The sequence below is a fragment of the Cupressus sempervirens genome, chromosome 10, assembly GCF_028749045.1.
Source record: "Cupressus sempervirens isolate cs-2001-9-10 chromosome 10, ASM2874904v1, whole genome shotgun sequence".
NCBI lineage: Eukaryota > Viridiplantae > Streptophyta > Pinopsida > Cupressales > Cupressaceae > Cupressus > Cupressus sempervirens.
Window position 1 is genome coordinate 42,442,095 of NC_143127.1, and position 21,677 is coordinate 42,463,771.

The window sequence follows — 21,677 nt, forward strand, 5'->3', positions numbered from 1 at the left end:
CATTATTATTAAGCTAATCCAGTTGTATCGATGGGTTTCATCAGACTACGTCAAAAATACCATACTTGAACTGCCTATCCTTTTGCGATTTTGTCACAAAATGGAAGAATTGTGTGAAATATTAGTGTTGCAATGTCAAGGCTGGGACATCACATATGGTGCATTGGAAGTGAAGTCAAGTTTTTATGTGGAGGAATTTCTATCAATAGTCAATGTTGGTGAATTTGGGTGTGCAGTTGTGAGACATCCAGATGACATTCTTTCTAACCATGAACAAACTCTAGGATTTTGAAGAAACTTTTTATCTATATTTTACAAACCATTTGAAAACTTTTGAAACCCTAACACCACGAATTACTAACAACTCTACCAATTCAATTTGATAATCCCCATGAAAAGCATGGAAAATTTAGAGTTCCAAACACTAAATTCTTTCTCAATGATAAAAAACCATGATAAGACAAATCATCCCCTTGATATCCTAGAAACCCTAACTGCATGCGTCCATCCTTCCAATTGGAAAATCATACCTAGGGTTTGTGAAGATCAAATGTTGAAACCCTAGCAAGAGACTTGGTGAAAACTAGCCAAAAAGACTGAAGCTGTCACTAAGTTAGCAAGAGACGATGTTTTAAGAATTCCTGCCCATTCCTTCTTTAAAAGGCTGAAAACTAACACTTGTTCAATTTAGAGTCTCCTTTTAAAACTAATAAATAGTTTTTGAGAAGCAAGAAAACCCTAACTCCTGCAGATCTAATATGAAAGCTGCCCTCATAGCCAGAGAAAAATGCTGATAAATATATTCAAGAACCTGAAAATATGCTTTAAGGGCCTAAGCTACTGCTGTAGGAAGCTGCAACTCTTCTCTTCTGAGACATTCTTTTGTGACTGTCACTCCATCTACAGGCATGTTTTCACTACCTAGGCTTCTTTCCAGTGTTTCTGTTAGTTTAAGGTGTCTTCTAATTTTTTAGGAACCATCTTTACTTTCTTTCACCACTTAAAAGGTCTACAAACAGAGTTGGTCATTGATTTGACTGGGATCTGCCACTAAGATGATGCTTGGTGGAGATTCTGAATGGCTAAGCCAACACAGGCACATACCATTCCCACTTGAACAATGGTTACAGTTGCTGAACAGATTATTTCAGTGATTGAACCTACACCATAAAACACTGTTGTCGGTAAAGTTATAAAATAGCCGATGGGTAGATTATCATGTAGTCGGTAATTGTTATGTAGCCAATGGGCCCCTTCGGGAAGGTTCTTCGGAATGGTATATGTACAACTTTGGATCATGATTGTAATCATCATTGGAAGCACTATGTAATCTTTTCGGCATATATGCGAATAATAAAAGGAGTACTGCTGTGTTACATGTTCTTGTCTATTATCTGTATGCATTAAACTATTTACCCCATATGGTAAACAAACACCTCTTTGATTAAACTTGCATTATGCATCACAACATTAGTATGGCTTCAAATTCAGACCCCCTCATCTTTGAAAGTGATTACCAAGTCCTCTAAACTTTGGTTTGCAATTAGAAATTGTCTAGATAGAGGGATGTAAGGAAATAAATGTCCATAATAAATTTTAGGCGATAATATTAAGATAGTTGTAATTAATGTAATAAGCATTAGACAAGAAAAATCAAGAATGAAACCATATTAATGTCTATGAATGACTAGGGATTCAAAGGGGTAACTGCTAACAACAACAAGAAACAAAATTGAGACCCATCTCTAAAAGAAACAAGAAGCTAAAAGTTTAATGTTCTTTATTAATAGATTCTAATCGACTAGTAGTGAAACCAAAAATGGAATCCAGCTTTTTTCCAACAAAAAGTTACCTTTAACTGCTTATTGAACTACCTAGAAGAATCGAATGAAGTCTAACTTTGATTCCAAGTTTTAGCCTATTTACTGAAACCTCATTTAGACTAGTCAATGTCATTAGTAAATTCTACGACTTTGAGTTTAATTTCAATCCTACATCATTATTTTTAACTTTTAATGTAGTTGAAAAGGAAACAGATTTTTTTTAATTATCTGCAAAAATTAAAAATAGGACATGATAAAGCATCCATAACTCAGATTCTTGAAGGCAGAAAAGTCTGTTACAATAAAAAAGGCTTGATATAGATTTAAAATGCACTGATAGCAAATTTTTGTTTTATGAAGTCATAAAATTAATTCCACTTTACTTTAAAACTCTATGCAAATGATACACTCAATAGAAGTAAGGATTCAAATACAAACCCGTAAATTGTGGGGCAACAGTACCAAGAGTAAATGTTGAAAACGTGAGAGAAGCCAGTATAGATGGTTTGTACAGTTCTAGAATTGGCTCTATTGTTTCTTTGATCAATTCAGATGCGGCCTGCCATGTTATAGAATAAATTGTTATACTCCGTAACATAAAATTTTCTAATACTCTTTCATTGACCCTAAACCCTATTAAGTGGTTATGAATTTATAACTTTCCTATCTGAGTAGCCAATTAAATTTTTTAACAATTTTGAAATTGTTTTCCCAATCTGTATGCTATAAGAGTTCAGCATTTTATAATAAGATATGAATGATGTGCAAAAACATCTGACAAAACATGATTTTATTGTGAAATTGAAGCAAACCTCATTGATAAATGGCCAAACCTTCTTCAGTTTGAAATTCAACCAACTTAACTGCAACCAAAATGAACAGAGACTTTTTTTTATGACCTTCAAACAGCTTAGCTGTATATTATCCAGATTCAGAATTAAAGAATTAACTTTCCAAACAAATTTGGTTTGAGAAACAAAAATTTGAAGAAGAAAAAATTCTATCCCTTCAAGGAGAAAATAAATGTAGACAAAATTACAACACCTTTTGACGATTGGAGAAGGTAACCCATTGTGGAAAAGATTCTTTTGGAAGAATCCGTTTTGTATCGTCCAATGTCAACTTTGATAGAGCTGCGATTTTTACAGCCTACAATAACATTTGAAACACAATAAGAATTTCAATTATCAATTTAAGAAGAAAGCCAATTCCTACACAAATAAAATTTCCCTGGTCATATCTCTAGTTTAACCATCTCTCTCTCTTTCAAGAAGAAAGCCAATTCCTACACAAATAAAATTTCCCTGGTCATATCTCTAGTTTAACCATCTCTCTCTCTCTCTCTCTCTCTCTCTCTCTCTCTCTCTCTCCAATACTTCTTCCCTCTCTCACTTACACACATGTACTCACATATGAAAGGAAAGTTCACAATATGGTTTCACACATATATGCACAAAAAAAAGTGTGGGCGAAATACCGATCAAAAGAAAGTGACTAAAGTATTTGTTGGCTAGAATTTCTAGAGGAAATAGTTCCAACTACCATCATATTTCCCATGGTCTGTATTCAAAGATGCAATTTCTAGGGCCAAAGATGTGGTGGATGAGAAAAGATTATAATGGAAACAATTTGGTTGCACCATTCTTTTACATGGATGGACGGATGAAAAAATGCAACATCATCAACTTTTTGGTTTCTTACAAGGATTAACTTCTCCTTTTGAAATCTTTGGATGCCTCCAAACAGGTAAAGATAGATGATACTTTGGTTCTAATATTAGAGCAATTTGTGGTGGAGGTGGAGTTTAATAATGTGGTGCAAACCATAACTAGCAATGCAACGACATATGTAGCAGCGAGTAGAATCCTCCAAGAAAAATATAGTACACTTTTTTGGTCTCCTTGTGCAACGCATGTCCTTGGCCTTCTTTTGGAGCACAATGAGACTATTTGTAGAGGATGCAAGAAAGATTACAAAATATATCTACAATCACCCTTGGATTCTTCGCTAGATGAGATAACACACTCAAGGGAAGGAGTAGGTTAGAGCAGGAGTCACAAGATATACAACGAATTTCTTAATGTTGCTAAGTACTATTACTTCTTTGACAACTTTGAAGCAAATGTTTGTAAGTCAAGCATGACGAGACTCAAGCTATTCAAAGAAGCCTAATGGAGAAAGTATCTTTATGAAGCCATGGATAGGGCCAAAGAAGCTATCAAAAATCACTACTAGAGGGGCAGCCTCAAAATTGACTCCATAGGGGAAATTACTGATAGGAGGTGGACAACCAGTTTTAGCAATCCATTCATGCAAAGGAGTGCTTCATCAACTCTCAGTTTCGCTTCTCTCCATCCTACTTGGATCCCTCCTCTTAAACAAATCTGCTCTTTCCTCATTTGGCTCTTGCTCTTTCCTCATTTGGCTCTTGCTCATTTTCTAAGATTATACAACCTGTAATTCCCTTGCCCTTAATTCTTCTTCAGCCCGTTGTTGTTTATACTTCTCAATCTTTGGCTCACCTTGTTTGAGCACCTTGTTGACCAACTTACAAGCAGCTTTTGAAGCCTTTTGTTCTCTATTTGAAATTGTTAACAACGTTTGTAGAAGTGGCTGGAAATGAGCATCACACTCAATAATTGTTATGACCATAATGATTTCCATGGTTGCAATAACATTTGCATTGTGTTTGTCCCTAATTGTGTCTAATAGATTATAAAACATGGTATGTATTAAATCATACAGTCCCATGTCAAGCATGAGATTGCATAATCTGATATCTGCAAATGATTTTAGTGTAGCAGCCCTTCTGTGGAAAACTGCTTTCCCCAAGATTTTGAAAACTATCGACAATGAGTTGTACTGCCTCCTTCATGATATCTTCTTCATAAGGTTCTTGTGGTGTTAAAATTCTTACAATCGCCATTAATTAATCTCCCTATCTGAATAATTCAACCACTTGTGTTGATTCAACCTCGACACTGTAGGAACAAGAATTGTTTGCAATAAATTTGGGGGTGATTGCTCTACCATGGTTAAACATCCTTCCAATTGAATCAATATATTGAGACTCTTTTCCCTACTTGTAAATTCTAGCTCAAGTTTGTGACCTGTTTCGTAAAGCACTCTAGCCAAATCTGATATGTCCTTCGATGCCATTTGGAACTGAGAATTTTGAACTGCCCAACAAGCTGTAATAAGCTGTCTAGAAACTATTTTTTTCCAAAAGGATCATCGTTGAGTAGCACTCTTAATACAGGTACAAACAAAGATATTTCTTTATGCCCATGTTGCAGTCAAACTCGAAGATTGTGCGTCTAGCAATGTAATAGTGCTCAAGGATAAGCTTGAAACTCAATTATGAACATACCATGTATTTCAAGACTTATACACATGCCAAGATGAACAGAAACAGATGTCTAAAACTTCAGTCCAGCAGTAATACAGATGGAACTATAAGTCAGATCCCAAATAGAAAGTTTCTGCAGCTGTTCTGGTGCCTCTCAAAACCATTGTTATTCCAATGTAAACTGTGTAATGGCCAAATCTCAAAAAATCTGTAGCAATGCTCTAGAAAGAATTCTTTCACATCCAAAATGAAGTTTCAATAGTTAATTTTGAAAAACAGATGGCACTAGAAGACTGTGTTATTTCCCCTATTATAATTGTTAGCAGGGTCATCTCTGTAAATCTCCATTTCAATATATAATGGGTTCTGATCTTATAAGTCCACAAATGATTTTAAAGCAACTACACGATGTGATTTAGTTCTATATTGATTGTTTACACAAGCATCCTTTGCCTTTAGTGCTTGCAACAGGTGATGTCCTTGTCAGCTCAATGAAGACTAGGCACAAGAATCTTATGCTTCCCCTTTAGTATCAGTTTTCTCAAAACTGCTATCGCAGGAGGAGCATGACCAATACTTTTCTTGGCCAAATATATTTGTCGGTCTTTGCAGATTCCAAATGGTTCTGACAACCTCCCCTTCCAACGTATCCAACATGAAAACAAGTCAGAAAATGCATCAACGGCTAAAGCACAACACTATAGTCAAGAAACACATAAATGAGTGAGGCGCACACACTACAAGTCATGAGACTGTTCATCATATGATTAAGTCTGCCAACACTATGTACTGAGGTTACACTCCCAGAAAAAATCCAAATATGTTTCTCTTCCAAATGGCTACTGTTGCAAGCCTGTTGAAGGAAACAGCTGCTGCAAAACTCTACAAGCAACCTCTTTTAGTGACTGAAGCCATGATTGCTCATGTGAATGAATAGTGTTGTTGAAGCCAAGCCCAAAGAGTTAATGCTATAACCCAGATGTTTGTTCTTCTCCAGCAAATATGTTTAACTCCTCAAATGTGTAGGTAGATGGCGATAATTCACAAGATCAGTAGGAGCAATGTTCAATGCGGTACTTAGTCCTAAGGAAAATGCCCAATACGTTTCATTTTGGATTCATTGTTGCTATTATAGTCACAACCACCACTACCTGCATACAAGGAAGCCATTTAATTTGCCCAAGTTGCTTCTTCATTGTAATACACTCTGTATGGTGAAAGATGCCTAAATATTTCTGTAACAGTACGCCCCCACACAGCGCTTTCACGACAAGACTAATAGAAAGGCTTTATTGTCAATATAGACTTATCAATATCCAAAGATTTTATTGACAACAATCAATAAACTCCCTTGCACTCCTCTAGCCTTACGAATAAACTAGCTGGAAAACTTTAATAATTTCCACAACACTTCTTATTTTTGAAGGCCGAAAGTAAATAGCCAAATGTGAGACTACTTTTTTGTTTATTTTCAATAGTTTGGGGTTGTTAAATATATTAGTAACTCTCATAATCATTCTGATCTGACTTCTTTGATCTAACAAATCTGGTAAAGCATGAAAATCCTTAAGTGAATTGGCCGTTAAAGTACTCTAAGTTATTAACCTGATCAGCACCTTCCTTGGGAGCATTTATTAATGTTTTATTGCATAGTTATAGTTAGTGTAATTACTAACTAATTGCAAACCCTTAGAGATGCCGTTCTTGGCAAATACATTTTAGTTTTGAGATACTTTTAGCCCAGCCCTCTGAGCATTCTAGTGTTTAGAATGTCTACACAGTTATGGACAGACACATCTAAATAACTGGCTCTACTAACATCAAGTGATCATAGATGGCAAACATGCCTTAAACGACCTTGGCCAAGGTTTTCTGATGAGTTCAATGATCTGATCACCACCACTTGACTTGACAACAGGGGAACAATAATATGGACGAGCATGAGCCATTAAATGAAATTAATTTAGATTCAATGTATCATATTTGACTTTTATTTCCATGTCATTGCAAATTCCATCTCACCTCTTCACCTTTTCCATGGCTATACAGCCGATGAGTCCTAAGTGCTCGGATCTCAAAGCATTCGGCTCTGTACGTTGATTCTCGAGTAATTCATGAATATTATATGTTTCCAACTTATCACAATCTGTGATTAAAAAAATGTGTTCTTAAAGACTTGCAAAAAAATATCATTTGATTCTAAATATCAATGGCACAAATAAATTATGATTCCATGTCATGGATACTTGGCTTTTATTTATCATAAGCAACTCCTTCTTAAAGAGGGTCTAACTGATGATACTTAAGCATGATGAATATAAACTGTAGCTTACTACTGTGGTAATCGAAATGCAGTAACAACTGATAATGAAATTTATAGCAATACTTGGAATATGATTGACCACATAACCTGGTATAAACTGGAAAAGATTGGAGTCTTGCTAGACACTAATGATTTAGCTCTTCCTCAAAATGATCTCCAAGTGCAAACTCAATGTGAATTATAATCACGTCTTTAGAAAAGAAAAAAAAATACCAAGTAGAACGTGAAAGAGATTGGCAATATTTATAATGCAGAGGTATCGGATGGTATCTACAAAGGTATCGAGTGGTAAAAGAATGGAGATTGGTCGATAGAAAAGGAAGTCGGGGTGATGAGAAGGAAGTTAGATGATGAGTTATATCTCCTCCATCTCTCTCGACCTCATGATATATCAAGGTTATATGTCTCTTTGGCTTCCAAGAAGCCGTAACATAAAAAGAAAGAGTCTTGGCTTTTGGACGCCAAATAAATATGCCAAGTGTTCATTCGGTTTCTAGCAAGAAAAATTAATAAATATGAAAAAACATTTGAAGGTTATAAATCGAAAATAATTATAGTTTATATCTATCTACTTGCACATAGATATACTTGTGAGGTGGCATCATATTATTATAAAAATAATATTATGGTGTCACTTTATTCTTATATCTATGTATATGTACATAGGTATATATTATAATAATGTGGTGGAAAGATCAATCAAAAACCTTTGAGGTACGTATTATTTTTAATTAAATTAATTTATGTTTTAAAATGTTTGTTTAATAGCTCATGCGGGTCCATCAATTGTATCCTAAAGATCAAGTCGCTAAACTCTTACCAAGGCAATTTAAAGTCATACCTATCAACCTGATAATGGGACTAAACTAGTGTCTCATTCCGTTGATCCTATTTAGCAATGCTTCTCCCCTTCATCTTCTTTTGCAATCACCCATGCAATATTTCCACAATAATAACAAGTTCCACGATAATTTCATAATAAAATTTAATATAGCTAAAGAATTTACTTATTAACCATAATTCCAAAATCAAGCAATTGTTAAACATCACATGACAAATAATGGATAACGACTATCTTCATTAAACAATTAACATAATGAATACAACGGATATATTTAACTACCTTCTTCACATGATTATGAAAGAAAATCCATTTAATCTAATGGCTATAAATAGATTTAAAATTAGGTCAAAATTTGGGATGTAACATAAATCAACAACTAAGTGTTATATGTCATTCACTTGATGGTCTAAGAGTTGTTTCTATAGATATATGATAGGTATTTGGTGAATATCATGTGTTGATATTCTGTAGGCCATTACCTTATTGAGTACTTGGTGAATATCATATATTGATATTCTGGAGGCCAATACTGATGATATCAAATGCGATATCAAAATGGTGGATATCTTCTGGTCAAAGATATCCTTATAACTTGTCATTCCTAATATAACCAGTGGTGTAATATCTATCTTGTGTTTATCCTCCCTGGAGTGTTAATGTTTTGTAGCTTATGTCTAATCCTATTGAAGATATATACACATCTCATGTGAGAAGTGTATATATATACATATTTACATACATATATATACGTATATATATCTAAAATATTATTCGGAGAAATTAATATTATATATATGGTTACATAAGTAATTATAATTATTATATTAAGTTCACCTTAATGAATAGACATGTCCCATGAAGGGACATGTCTCTCTCTCTACCTCATTTCCAAATATAAATGCAAGAGCATTTGCTGCATTTGAAATATACAGAAATCACAGGTAGTATTATTTCATTTGCAGCAATCCTCTAGCATCAACAATAGCCACATGGGTTTAATAAACTAAAAGAGGCATATATATTTGCATTTGGCGTAAGCTTTTTCCAATGCTTTTTGGGCACACTGCATGAAGGAATAAGTACAATTCAATGTATTGCAAATAAAATATTGTGTGCAGCCGTTCAGTCTTGATGAAAAAGCATGCAGACTAATTGGGAACTTTGGGTAGTACTCAAAGATCCAGTAAAAGAGTGGAAAGTTTACATAAACTATTTATCACAGAGACTAGTCAAACATATTCCTGAAGATAGTGTTGGCACCAAAGGTTGCATTTTGAATATTTCATTACATATCTTAGTCAATTCGAGCCAGTACAACCTTCCTTGGAGATAGGATTCCTCCTTCCTAGCCATTTTATTCTACCTATTGAACATGAATACAGTCGGGGCAGAACTAATATCTCTATGGCATGAGGTGATTCCTAGTATGCAGGAATAAATATCAGCGGCTCTGTTGTTTTCTAATTAGTGTGGACTTCTGCTCATGGGCCATAGAGATCTTGGCAAAGGGCGTGGCATTTGCTATAGCCTCCCAGCCGTATTATGGGAGACTCCTTGAAGACAGTATTTCCAGTGTGTGGCAATTCATATTCCAGTGAGGTTCAAGTTGTGAGTACTTTGCTTTGCCTCAGATGTGTAGAGAAGCTTTCGGGGCATGGATACTTTGATTTATGGCCACTTTATTGATATTTGGAGGACATGTGGTTTTCTATTGCTGTTGTGACCTCTTTTCTATGGCATAATGATCCAATATGTGCAACACTTGCAAACTTCCTAGATGTGGACACTGTATTGAGGTACAGACATTTTGCTTGGGTGTCAAAGTCTCACTTTAAGCGTGTAGTTTCTTTTCTCTGATGGCTATCGCCATTGGATCAAACTTAGAACAAAGAGATATAAGAATTTTTCCTACAATTTTCAGTTTTGTTACAAATTCCCTTGAATGGACTCACTTTTTGTCATCTTTAAATTTTCAAGAACTATTTAAAAAGTTTTAAGTCTTACCAATCTAATTTTGCATGTACCTCAATATGCAATTTGCAAAGCCTTTTAATAGTGTACCCATGAAACCCATACCATACCAGCTATATAAGAGAAAATTCCACTCTCATGCATTAAGGTCCCTTTACCAGCGCTAATGGGACTCACACTAGCAATATGAGGGAAAATTTTAACACCGATGGAGAAAAGAGTTTTGTAGTCTTTCTTTCTATCTTCTTTCAACTGATTTCGTTGATTTGGTATCAATGCATTCAAAGCATTCTTATTTATAGGTCTTGTGTATCCCACTTCCACTACTTCCCAAAGTTCTTTGGATAATAATAGAGTCTTCATTTTTATACTCAAACAATCATAGTTGTCTCATGTAAATAATAGAAGCCAAAATGGTAAATAATTGCCATTAGCCATGTGCAGATAAATATTTCCTTGAGCTTGCTACATGCACAATAAAAGTCTGTGTAACCTACTTTGATACCAATTGAAAGATTAAGATTTCAAAAACAGCTCTAACATTAGACTGAAAAAGTGAAGAGCATATCTGCCCAACACTGAACTGTGTTATAATACAGAGGATACAAGCAGTGTTTATTATGCAATACGAAGGATAGAAAAGCAAAAAGCCAGAACTAAAAGCTAAGTAGATCTGTAATTTTATAATGAAAAAAAAATAAAGCTAAAAACTGAAACAATAAGAAGATATCCAGCACCAGCGCATGCATTGATCATGCACATCTTCATGGTTTTCCCTGGCTTAAATAACCCAATAAATGCAAACTGTATTGCAGGGAATGGTGCACTACTAGCTTTGAGTTTTACCTCTTTAAAACCGTGCAAAGTATAAGTTGGTATGCACCAATGAGTACTCTGGCAAAGACGTCAAGTATACTAATATAAATCCGTTGCTACTTTGCTAAAATGTATGCATCCAAAACGGGCAGTTTGATTGTCTCAAATACAATTTTAAATCAACCAGGTGCTAAAAATGAAATGGGTGCAGTCTTCACCATAACACATACAAGTTCCATGGTGTCTGATTATTTCGCAAAAGCAAATAAAACATATGAATTCAAACAGTGTTTTCTAGGCCTCTGCGGTGTTCTATTGTGTGGCCACAAATTAGCTTAGTGTTAGTGTGAAGACCAACAGTCAGAATATTTCTTCCCTCCAATTATGTGTCTCTTGGATTTTAAGACTCTTCATTATATTATGTGATTGGAGTCTTTAGATATGCTGTTCCTGTATCATTTGTAATCAACTTTTTTTAATGAATACAATACTCTGCTCAGTGTGGACGTAGCTACAAATTGTGGTGAACCGCAATAAATCTGGTGTCTCATTTAATTGTGTTTTCTCTTGTCTACTTTTAACTCATCTGATGTTTTCAATTTCGTTATTCAATCCTCTTCAATTGGTCTCTGAGCATAAGTTATGCCGGTTGGAAATCCATGCTGAATTTCCAGAACAATGGAGGATGCGAAAGTAGAGAAATTCACAGGCCAGAATTTCAGCCTTTGGAAGGTGCAGATGGAATCGTTATTAATTAAGCAAGATCTTGCTCTTGCACTAGAAGGGAAGACAAAGAAACCAATGTCAATGAAGGATGAAGATTGGGAACAGTTGGACAAGAAGGCAAAAACATCTATTAAATTTGGGCTCTCAAATAATGTCCTCTTCAATATGATAAATGAAAAGTCCACAAAGGCGGTATGGGACAAGCTTGCAGCCATGCATGCCATGGCATCAGCTGCGAACAAAGTTTTTATTATGAAGAAATTATATAATCTCAACATGAAGGAAGGAGGAATTATGTCTAGTCACCTCAACGAGTTCAACACTCTTGTCCACCAAGCAAATTCAATGGGGATGACTCAAGACGATGAGAACAAAGTCATTCTATCATAATGCTTGCTACCAACCAGTTGGAATGGTGTGGTGATAGCAATCAGTACTTCAGTTTCAGCCAAAAGTAAACTGGTTTTTGGTAATGTAGGTTCCATTCTTTTGAGTGAAGATATGAGAACAAGAAACCAAGAGACTTCTTCCGGTGATGCTCTTACCATGGTCAACACCAAAACTAGGGGAAGAAGTCATTGTAGAGTTAATAATCATAATCAAAGGAGATCTAAATCAGCTAATAGATCAATGTCAAGAGGTAGAAATGGAGAATGTTGGTTTTGTGGTAAGGTTGGTCACTCAAAGTGAAATTGACGAGCTTACAAGAAGGCACAAGAAAAGTTGCCAAATAGTGAAGGTAATACAAACTATGAAAAGGAGGATAGTATTTCAATCCTTTCAACAACCGACACCACTTCAGATTCGTGGGTGTTAGATTCCGGAGCCTCTTTTCATGCCACCTCTTGTACGGAGTGTTTTACAAACTATCATGAAGGGAAATTTGGAGAAGTATTTCTTGGAGATAACAAATCTTGTGAGATAGTTGGTAAAGGTGATATTTATGTTGCAGCTAGAAGGAGGGGGCCAATGGGTGCTAAAGGATACTTGCCATGTTCCCAAATAGAGTCTAATTTCATCCATCCCTTCTTTCTTCCGGATTCTTGAAAAGTCACTAAAAGGTTTCATGATTATTGCCAAGGGCAATAAAGTTGGTAGTTTATATCTTTTTGAAAGACCTACTGAAGTAGGTGCTGCTATGGCTGTTGTGGGCAGCAATATGGCACTTTGGCATCAAAGGCTAAAGTAAGAAAGGACTTGAGGTTATGCTCAAACTTGAGGTTATGCTCAAAAGCGATCAACTTCCAGGTCTTCAATCAGCAACCTTGGAGTTTTACAAACAGTGTCTCTATGGCAAGCAAAGGCGGGTCAGCTTCTTGAAGGATCGGTATGACATGATGACTAGACCATTGGAACTAGTGCATTCAAATGTTTTTCGTCCTACTGAGCTAACTTCTTTAGGAGGTGCAAGTTATTTTGTTACTTTCCTTGATGATTGTACTTGGAAACTCTGGATTTATATGATGGCTAGGAAATCTTAAGTGTTTTCCAAAGAAGTTACAAAATTAAATGCTTGAAAATGGATAAAGGAGGTGAATTTTGTTCCTTGAAGTTTGATAACTTTTTTGTGCAGATAATGGTATTCGAAGGGTAAAAGTTTTTCCCACCACCCCTCAAAAAAATGGGGCAGCAGAAAGCTTCAACAGAACCATACTTGAGAAAGTTTGGATATGCTTTCAAATGCTGGTCTAGGCAAAGAATTCTGAGCTGAAGCTTGTGATACAACTGTGTATATTATTAAACAGAGTCCTTCATCACAGTTGGATTTTGGAATTCCGGAAGAGGAACAGCAGGGAAAGAGGATTTCATACTCACATATTCGGGTATTTGGGTGTGAAGCATATTTACATGTTCCCAAAGAAAAGAGAACTAGGCTGGATTTTAAATCACAAAAGGAAATTTTCATTGGTTATGGGAAGGAGCAATAAGGATTCAGAATTTGGGATCCAGTGGCAAAGAAGGTTACTCGAAGTAGAGACACCGTTTTCAATGAGAAAATGTTTCCAGCTTTGCAAACAAGCAATATCAGAGAAAGAATATATGCCAATTTCTGCAATTCACAATCAGTCAACAAAAAGGAATTTTTGAACTAACTTACAGGAAGTTCCCAATACTATTTCATATACTCCCACCTCTGTTTTGTTTCCTCCATCTAATTCTACTAATGACACAGATTACGGTGAAGAAAGTGGACAATTTGAGGAAGCTAATAGGCAGCAGTTTATGTCAGAACAGGGGACTATTCCAAATGAAAACAAGAATCACAAGCAAATCGATCCTACACACAGCGATGAGCATCTGCAAGATAAGGATAATAATCCCATCTCTCCCACGGCAGGTTGCGAGGCACTTTCTGGTATCTTGTCTACTTTTAATTCATCTGCTGTTTTCACCTTCGTTATTCAATCCTCTTCACTTAGGACTGTTAAGTCATCTAAAATAAATCGCATGCCAGCTCAATTCTAGAGATGAAGCAACGTCCTGGCAAGTTCGTTGGAGTGGCAACAAATTACCTAAACTAAATAATAGGTCTATATGAAACCATTCTAAATAAAATAAATCCTAGAGAAAAAAAGAGGAGCAGAGATAAACATACCAGTTGCCTGCGTTGTTTACCTCGGTAGTCCTCTGCATTAACAAACGCGACAACCAGACCTATTCCACATAAAATTCCAACCATAAAACCCCAAATAAACCCCATTACCGCTTTCTCAACTGTAATACTCAAATTTTTTTACACTTCAAACTCGTACATAACGAAGAAAGCTGCTACATTAAAAAAATTAGACTTAGATCTGGACATAGTCTCTTTGAAATTGCAGTCATGTTTCGCACAAATGTTCACTTTCTTTGAAATCGTGTTTACGTTAAATGTTCACTTCTATTCAAGGCAAGCCCTCTGTTTGAGTCCCTGAGATCGTTCGGGAGAACGATAATTAAAGAATACAAAAGTTGAGTTGCTACAATTCAATCTTTAGCTCACGACGAAATACTGACGGACAATTCGAAGCCGGCATGACCAACTTCTGAAATAATTTACTGCAATCACCAGATATGTTCGAATATCGTAAAGTATTTTTTCTTACGTCAGTACAAAAGCTGCGGTCTTTTCAACAACGTAAAGGCCGCGAATTTAACAAAATGTTTCTTCGTTATAATCACTGGTTCTCCTACTGTTGATTATAATAAATAAATTTTGTGAATTCTTCGCTTCCCTCTTGAAAAGATCCAAGCAATTACAGTGTTGGAGCTTGAAGAGAACTCGGGAAAAAAACAAGCAGGAGTAAGCAAAAGAACATATGTACCAGCTTTAAAGGAATGATGTTAAGCGAAAAGAACGAAGAATGTAGAGAAATGGCATTAACCTTTGAGTGTCGCAAATTTGCAGGCCTCCCTCGTCATTAACAAAACAACCTTGCTTCTTAATAATTTTTAAGTTTTCAATACAACCACTGGGCTTAAAGGCTTCGCTATAAAGGACATACGTGCGTACTGTCGTACGGAATTGGAGAGATTTTCATCGAAGGAGCTCGAATAACTGAACGATGTATTGACTGTACTCATTCCCGAAAGCTTGTAATGCGTATACACAGTCCTCTACACAAGTTTATTAGTTCCTGCCTTCAACCGGTGAGTTCCAATTTAGCTATTTGACAAAGAATCAATCCAAAAAAGATTAAATTTTAACACATCAAAATCAAAATACAATAGTTGAATATTACTATTTATTTTTTATAATTTTAAAATATGATTTATCTTAATTCTCATTAGTAGGGGCAATATGAAAAATAATTTATTGCTGATAAAAATATAATAAATTTACTCTGAAACTTTCTAAAAGTTTTCATTTAGTTATTAGAAACTATATTTCTTTCATCTTTCCAGAAAAATCAATGTGATTTAGAAAAATCTCTTCATTATTTTGATGAATAGTGCCTTTATATTAATAAATTAATATACTAGTTACAAATTCACAAAAAAGGGGTCAAGGGATACGAGATCACCCCACAAGAGTTCACATGGCCGAACTCGAAATCAACAACTAGTCATCAGAAAAACATATAAGCAACTCCCTCAAGCTGTCAGAGTAGTGTTAGTCAAGGGAGGTGGATCATTGCGATCATTATAACCCTGGGAATCCCTAGGATTGGCAGGAGGACTAGGAATAGTCTAGCCATCAGCAATGTCATCATCATCAACTTTTTTTTAATCTTTCTCCTTCGCCCGTGGCGAAGAAATAGCTAGATCCAAGTAGGGGAAAGACCACTTGGAGCCACTAGAGCCAGGATGAGCGACAAGAGGGGGGACCACAAGCATTGGGGACCAGCCAAAGCCACGGCGAGAAGAAGTCGAGCGGCATCGCCAACTAGCAACTCCACCACTAGGAGAGCGGTGGTGGGGAGCTTACAAGCTCAATGTATGCGAGCAGTGAGTAGAAGAACCATAACCTCAATGACGGCCCCGGGGCAAAGTGTGGTCAGTTGAGGAGTCAAGAAGAACTCTGGCAATCGTGCAAAGCGTGTTACCCCAATGATTAAGCAATTCCTAAAGGTGGGCCACCTCTAGCACCACCTTGTTGGCTTGGACCTGAATCTGCAACATGCCATTATTATAAATGCATGCTTTAGTGTACATAGTAACATTGATATCAAGAAAGTTGTGAGTGAAAAGAACAATATTCCTATCCTTCCACAAAGTAAACAAAATCTCCATCCTGAAGGTATGCTAAATCTGAGCAAAATTCTTAGGAATCTTGGGGGAATCACCCAGCACAATCATGTGCCAAGAAAAAGGGTTCTGGCCTAAAAGGCTTGAAAAAATCAGGTATCCATTGCCAATAATTCTGAGCACACCTACAAAACCAAAAAATATGCAAAAATGACTCAAGATGCCCACAAAAAGGACATTGAGGATTCAGAACACCAATATGCTTGAGCCGTGGCCCAAGGGGAAACCCTTGAAATAGTAGGCACAAGGAAAAATGGGCAATCTTTAGCTCAATAATAACACTCCAAATAGTATTAAATCGCACCCTCCAAAGATAAGGAGAAGACAAAAGATGTCATTGCTGGTTGAGAGTATCCACCATAAGGAGATGGGGAGAAAGCTAGCAATATCCTAAGTTGGGCTTGTAACTGGTGAAGGGTGTAGCAAGATACCACTTCCAATCTTTCCACCAAGGTCACATAGATGGGATGCCTGCCTTATGAATCAAATGAGGTGGAATGGCAAAGAGCAGAAGATAAAAGTCCGTCGATGTAAACGAGCAAGACAGAACTGGACCTGCATATCCTCCCAAGATCTAAGAATCATAGAGATCCTGGAAAAAAAGGTCCTTAGGAGCCTTGATGTCACATTTGAAAAAATGCAGAGCACTGGCGCCTTGAGTCTTGGCTAGAGGAACACCTTGAATGGAAAACAACGGGGACCACCAAAGGTTATGTTGATTCAAAGAAAGCTCATCACGAAACCCATCACCATCCTAGCAAATCCAAGGCTTCACAGCTTCCTAAGCTTTCTAAATGCTCTTGATAACAAAAGAGCCTTGGATATGAATAGGTTCCCACATGATGAGAAGGGTCTGAAGACCAATCCCCTTCCACACAGACATGTTAACAGGGAATCCAAAAAGAGATACAATGTTGAACCAACACTTTCCAAGCTTCATCACCAGTGAGAGCATAGATAATCCACTTAGCACAAAGAGTGAGCCCTTGCTTATGTGCGGAAAGAAGGCCAAGAGCTCCAGACTCTTTGAGGAGATAGCAAAAATTCCAAACAACTAGTGCAGGAGCACCTAGGTAGGCTAAGGGTAGACCTATAGCTTTTTTAATGTTTTGGGTTGTAGTGATGCTAGCCACATCACTAGATCAATAAGGAGACCAACTTGGTCCTAAGGTGAGATTAGATAGGTTAAAAGAGCCTCAAAATGCAATATGCTCCTAGTTGTTCAAAAATTGATCATTTGGCTCAATATAGTTTTTTGGGTTTTGAGGGCTAAATAGGGCAAGTAAGTGTTTTAAGGTCCTTATTAGTTGTTTTGTACCTATCTAAGGCCTTTTGCAAAGTTTGATAGCAAGTGGAGCAAGTTTGGGAAGCAAAAGCAAAAAATTGCAAAAATTGCTCAACTTTTGCAATTTTCTTACAAATTGAGCAACTTCTTTGTTGGAGCTCTTCAACAGCTTAAGGTAGTTGGGTTCGGTCATGCCAAGTCTATATAAGGCCAAACTCAACCTTTTCAACAGGTTGGAGAAGTAAGTTATTGCAGTGTACGAACTGTGCTACAACATTTCACTACAACAATTATTGTTTTTGTGTGTTCTTTGTTCTATATGGATTAGATGCAATACATTTGGTGTTGGATAAGTTTCTTTAGGTTGTTTAGAATCTCTGTCAAGCATTTGGTTGTACTTTTCATTCAATTTTGTGTGTGGTAAATAAATCTGTTGTAGTTCACCAACATGTTGGTTTGAACAAGGTTGTATGTGGAAAACGGAGTCTTAGGGCCACTTCCTACCATTGGATTTGTATAGTTCTTTGGGATTTGGAACTAGAATCCATGTACTTCATGCACACTAATGGAGGGCCCTTGGAATGCACAAAATTGGGTTTGAGAGTGATGCCCTAGGCAAGCCATACATGTTTGGTTAGGGATCACAGATTAGTAAATGAGTTGTGGAGTGGATTGAGAGTACAGAGACATCAATCCAAGCACATGGTGAGTGAGAAGGAGATGTAGGCTAACCCTACTCTAGAGGAGAAGTCCTAATGAGGTGGAAAACCAAGTTTTTAAGGCAAACATCACCAAAACCCTTAAAACTCTTATTTATAGGCTAAAAATGTGCCTGGTTGTACGAACAAGTTGGTGACTCAAAATCTCCAAGATTTTTGAAAAAAGTATTTGGATTGCTAGTTTGTTTGGGCACTTGTTAAGGGTTTTTGCAAAATATCTCAATTTTTGTGCATTTTGAGGGCTAATCCTTGTAGCCTTTTTCCAAGCACTTGAGTACAATTTGACTTGTGGATTACAACTCAATTAGGGTTTTGTTATTATTTTGGGTTTGGCATCTTGTTGAGTGACCTAAGGCATACCTAGGTGTCCATTTCATCATATGGGAGATCTAATTAGCATTGGGGTTATGTTTGTTATAGAGAGTTCATGGGCAAGCTTAAACTAACTAGTTGATGTGCACTAGTTGAAGGAGTGGGATCTACTTGATGGATTCCTTAGTATCATAGCATGTGTTAGAAACCCTATTTTGGTGATCTGAAAGACCTAAGAAGACCCTAAAGAGCTTAGGGTTTGTGAGCAAGATTGGTTGTCACATTAGACTGGTATCAAAGCAGGTTAAAAATTTGGTAATAGGTGGTGGATGCTTGTAGCTACTAGAGAGTCAATAGGTGAAACTAGCATGGTGACTAATGCAAAGGTAGCTAAGGAAGTTGATGAACAAAGGGAGAAGAATAGTTCTTGAAGAATCCCTAGCAAAGGTGAAGGTGAAACTGGATGCATTTGTTGAAGCAGCCAGGAGGAAGGAAGAATAGGAGTATGTGAAGGGTAAAGAGGTAGCAAAGGAGGTTGTAGTCCCTGAACTTGACCCTATTTTGAATGAAGAGCCCTTCTTGAAGGCTATCAAATCCCTAGGAGGAAAATCTTTGGAATGTGTTCCACTTTTTAGTGGAAAGATGGACATAGATGCAATCATGGACTAGATAGATGCCATGGAGAACCATTTTGAGTGTGAGGAGGTATCAGAGGCATAAAAGTTCAAGGTGGCTAAGTCAAGGCTTAGAGGTTTAGCATTGACATGGTGGAAATATCTATAAGATGAAAGAATCAACAAGGGTAAGACACCTATAGCAAATTGGAAGGCTATGGTCACTAAAGTGAAGGAGAACTTCCTACCTGAAGACTTTGAGATCTAGCTCCACAAGAGAAGGAAAGGACTTAAGCAAAAAGACCTAGATGTAACCTCTTATACTAAGGAATTTCAAAGGTTATGTCTAAGATCCAAACAACAAGAAGATGAGCTAATCAAAGTGGCAAGATATCTAGGTGGTTTGACGTAGAATATCCAAGAGGAGCTCAGTTTGTTGGTAGCTACCACAGTTCAAAGTTGTCATCGGCTAGCTCTAAAGGTGGAAGAAAAGAACATGAGGAAAGGGGATTCCAACTTTAAGGATAGAGGTAAGGGTAGAAATTAAAGAGGACACAGAGGAGGCTACCAAGGTAGAGGTAGTGAGCAAAAGAATCAAGGTGAGAGCAAGCTCATAGAGCAAACTAGTGACAACTCTTCAAGAGGTGGTTACAATAGAGGGAGAGGCAATCAAGGGGGATCTAACAAGGGGAGAGGATCAGGCATATCCAACTCATACTTTGCAAGTATGAAATGTTATAATTGTGGACAGTTAGGTCATCCAGCCTATAGATGCCTAGACAAGCCTTCTTCTTCAAACTAAGACAAAAGAATGACATATGTGTAAGAGGATTGTAGCAAAAAATCAAATGCGGACCACATTGAATCTGAAAAAGGTGAGAATCTCATGTTTAGGAGAGTGCTTATCAAACAACCATCTCCTAATGAACCTAAACATAGAAGGGCATTGTTTAGGATAAAATGCAAAATCCTAGGAAAAGTATGCAAAGTAGTGGTGGATTCAGGGTCTACTGATAATGTAATATCAAAGGAGGATATTACTAAACTAAAATTGTAGAAGATACCTCATGATGACCCTTACAAGGTTACTTGGCTTAACAAGGGACAAATCCTCTTAGTGAATGAGTAAGCTTCGGTGGGTTTTCCATAGAAGGATACAGAGATAGATTGTTGTGTGATGTTTTGCCTATGGATGCTTTCCATCTTTTGCTAGGTAGGCCTTGGCAATTTGATAGGGAGGTTGTGTATGATGGAAGAGTTAATGCCATTACTTTCAAAAAGGGATGTAAGACCTTTAAAATTTTGTTATTGCTAGAAGGGAGGAAACCCAAGCCAAAATGCCTAGTGTGTTGTTTTGTAGTGGAAAGGAATTTGTCAAAGACCTCAAGGATGAGGAATCTCAAAGTTTTGCAATAGTGTTGAAGTCTGAAGCAAAAGAAAATGCATCCAAGGAACCCTTACCAATTGAAGTCCAAACCTTTCTGTAAAAATACAAGGACATAGTGAGTGATGGTATTCCAGCTACTCTACCTCCTAGGAGAGTTATAAGTCATCAAATTGATTTTGTTCTAGGTGCTTCCTTTCCCAATAAAGTAGCATACAATCTCACTCCATATTAGAACCTAGAAGTGGCAAGACAAGTCCAAGAATTGATGGATCAAGGTTTGATACAAAAGAGCATAAGCCCATGTGCAGTTCTTGTTGTGTTGGTATCTAAGAAAGGGGGAAAATGAGATTATGTACAAATATAAGAGCCATCAATAGGATTACAATCAGATATAGGTTTCCCATACCTAGGATTAAAAACCTTATGGATTGTCTTAGAGGGGCTAAATATTTTACTAAGTTGGACTTGAAGAGTGGTTATCACCAAATAAGGATAAAGGAGGGAGATGAATATAAAATAACATTTAGGACTATTGATGGTCTTTATGAATGGCTTGTAATGTCATTTGGTCTTTCCATGCTCCTAGCACATTCATGAGGCTCATGAATGAAGTTCTCAAGGACTTCACAGGCAATTTTACAGTTGTATATCTAGATGATATACTTATCTTCAACAAGACTAGAGAAGAGCATATAAAGCATGTTGAGGCAATTTTGAAAAGACTTCATGAAGAAAAGCTAGCCATCAACCTTGAGAAGTGTGATTTCTTCAAGGAGGAAC

At 36.7% G+C, this 21,677-nt stretch overlaps 1 protein-coding gene across 2 annotated transcripts in view; it reads right to left on the reverse strand.

Moving 5' to 3' along the window:
* The window catches only part of LOC149532471 (synaptotagmin-5-like), a 93,701-nt gene extending 78,250 nt beyond the window's left edge, over nt 1–15,451 (reverse strand). Inside the window, exons 1-4 of one of the 2 annotated variants that reach the window (XM_089806018.1) lie at nt 15,338–15,451; nt 2,868–2,972; nt 2,636–2,686; nt 2,262–2,382 (exon numbers count right to left, since the gene is read on the reverse strand). In XM_089806018.1, coding sequence (XP_089662144.1) covers nt 2,262–2,382; nt 2,636–2,686; nt 2,868–2,972; nt 15,338–15,373 — 313 coding nt within the window. In that variant the 5' untranslated portion in view covers nt 15,374–15,451. Of the gene's footprint in view, nt 1–2,261; nt 2,383–2,635; nt 2,687–2,867; nt 2,973–14,448; nt 14,678–15,337 lie in introns of those variants that run through there. The other variant, XM_089806017.1, reaches the window with a different exon arrangement.
* Nucleotides 15,452–21,677: the final 6,226 nt, after the last annotated feature.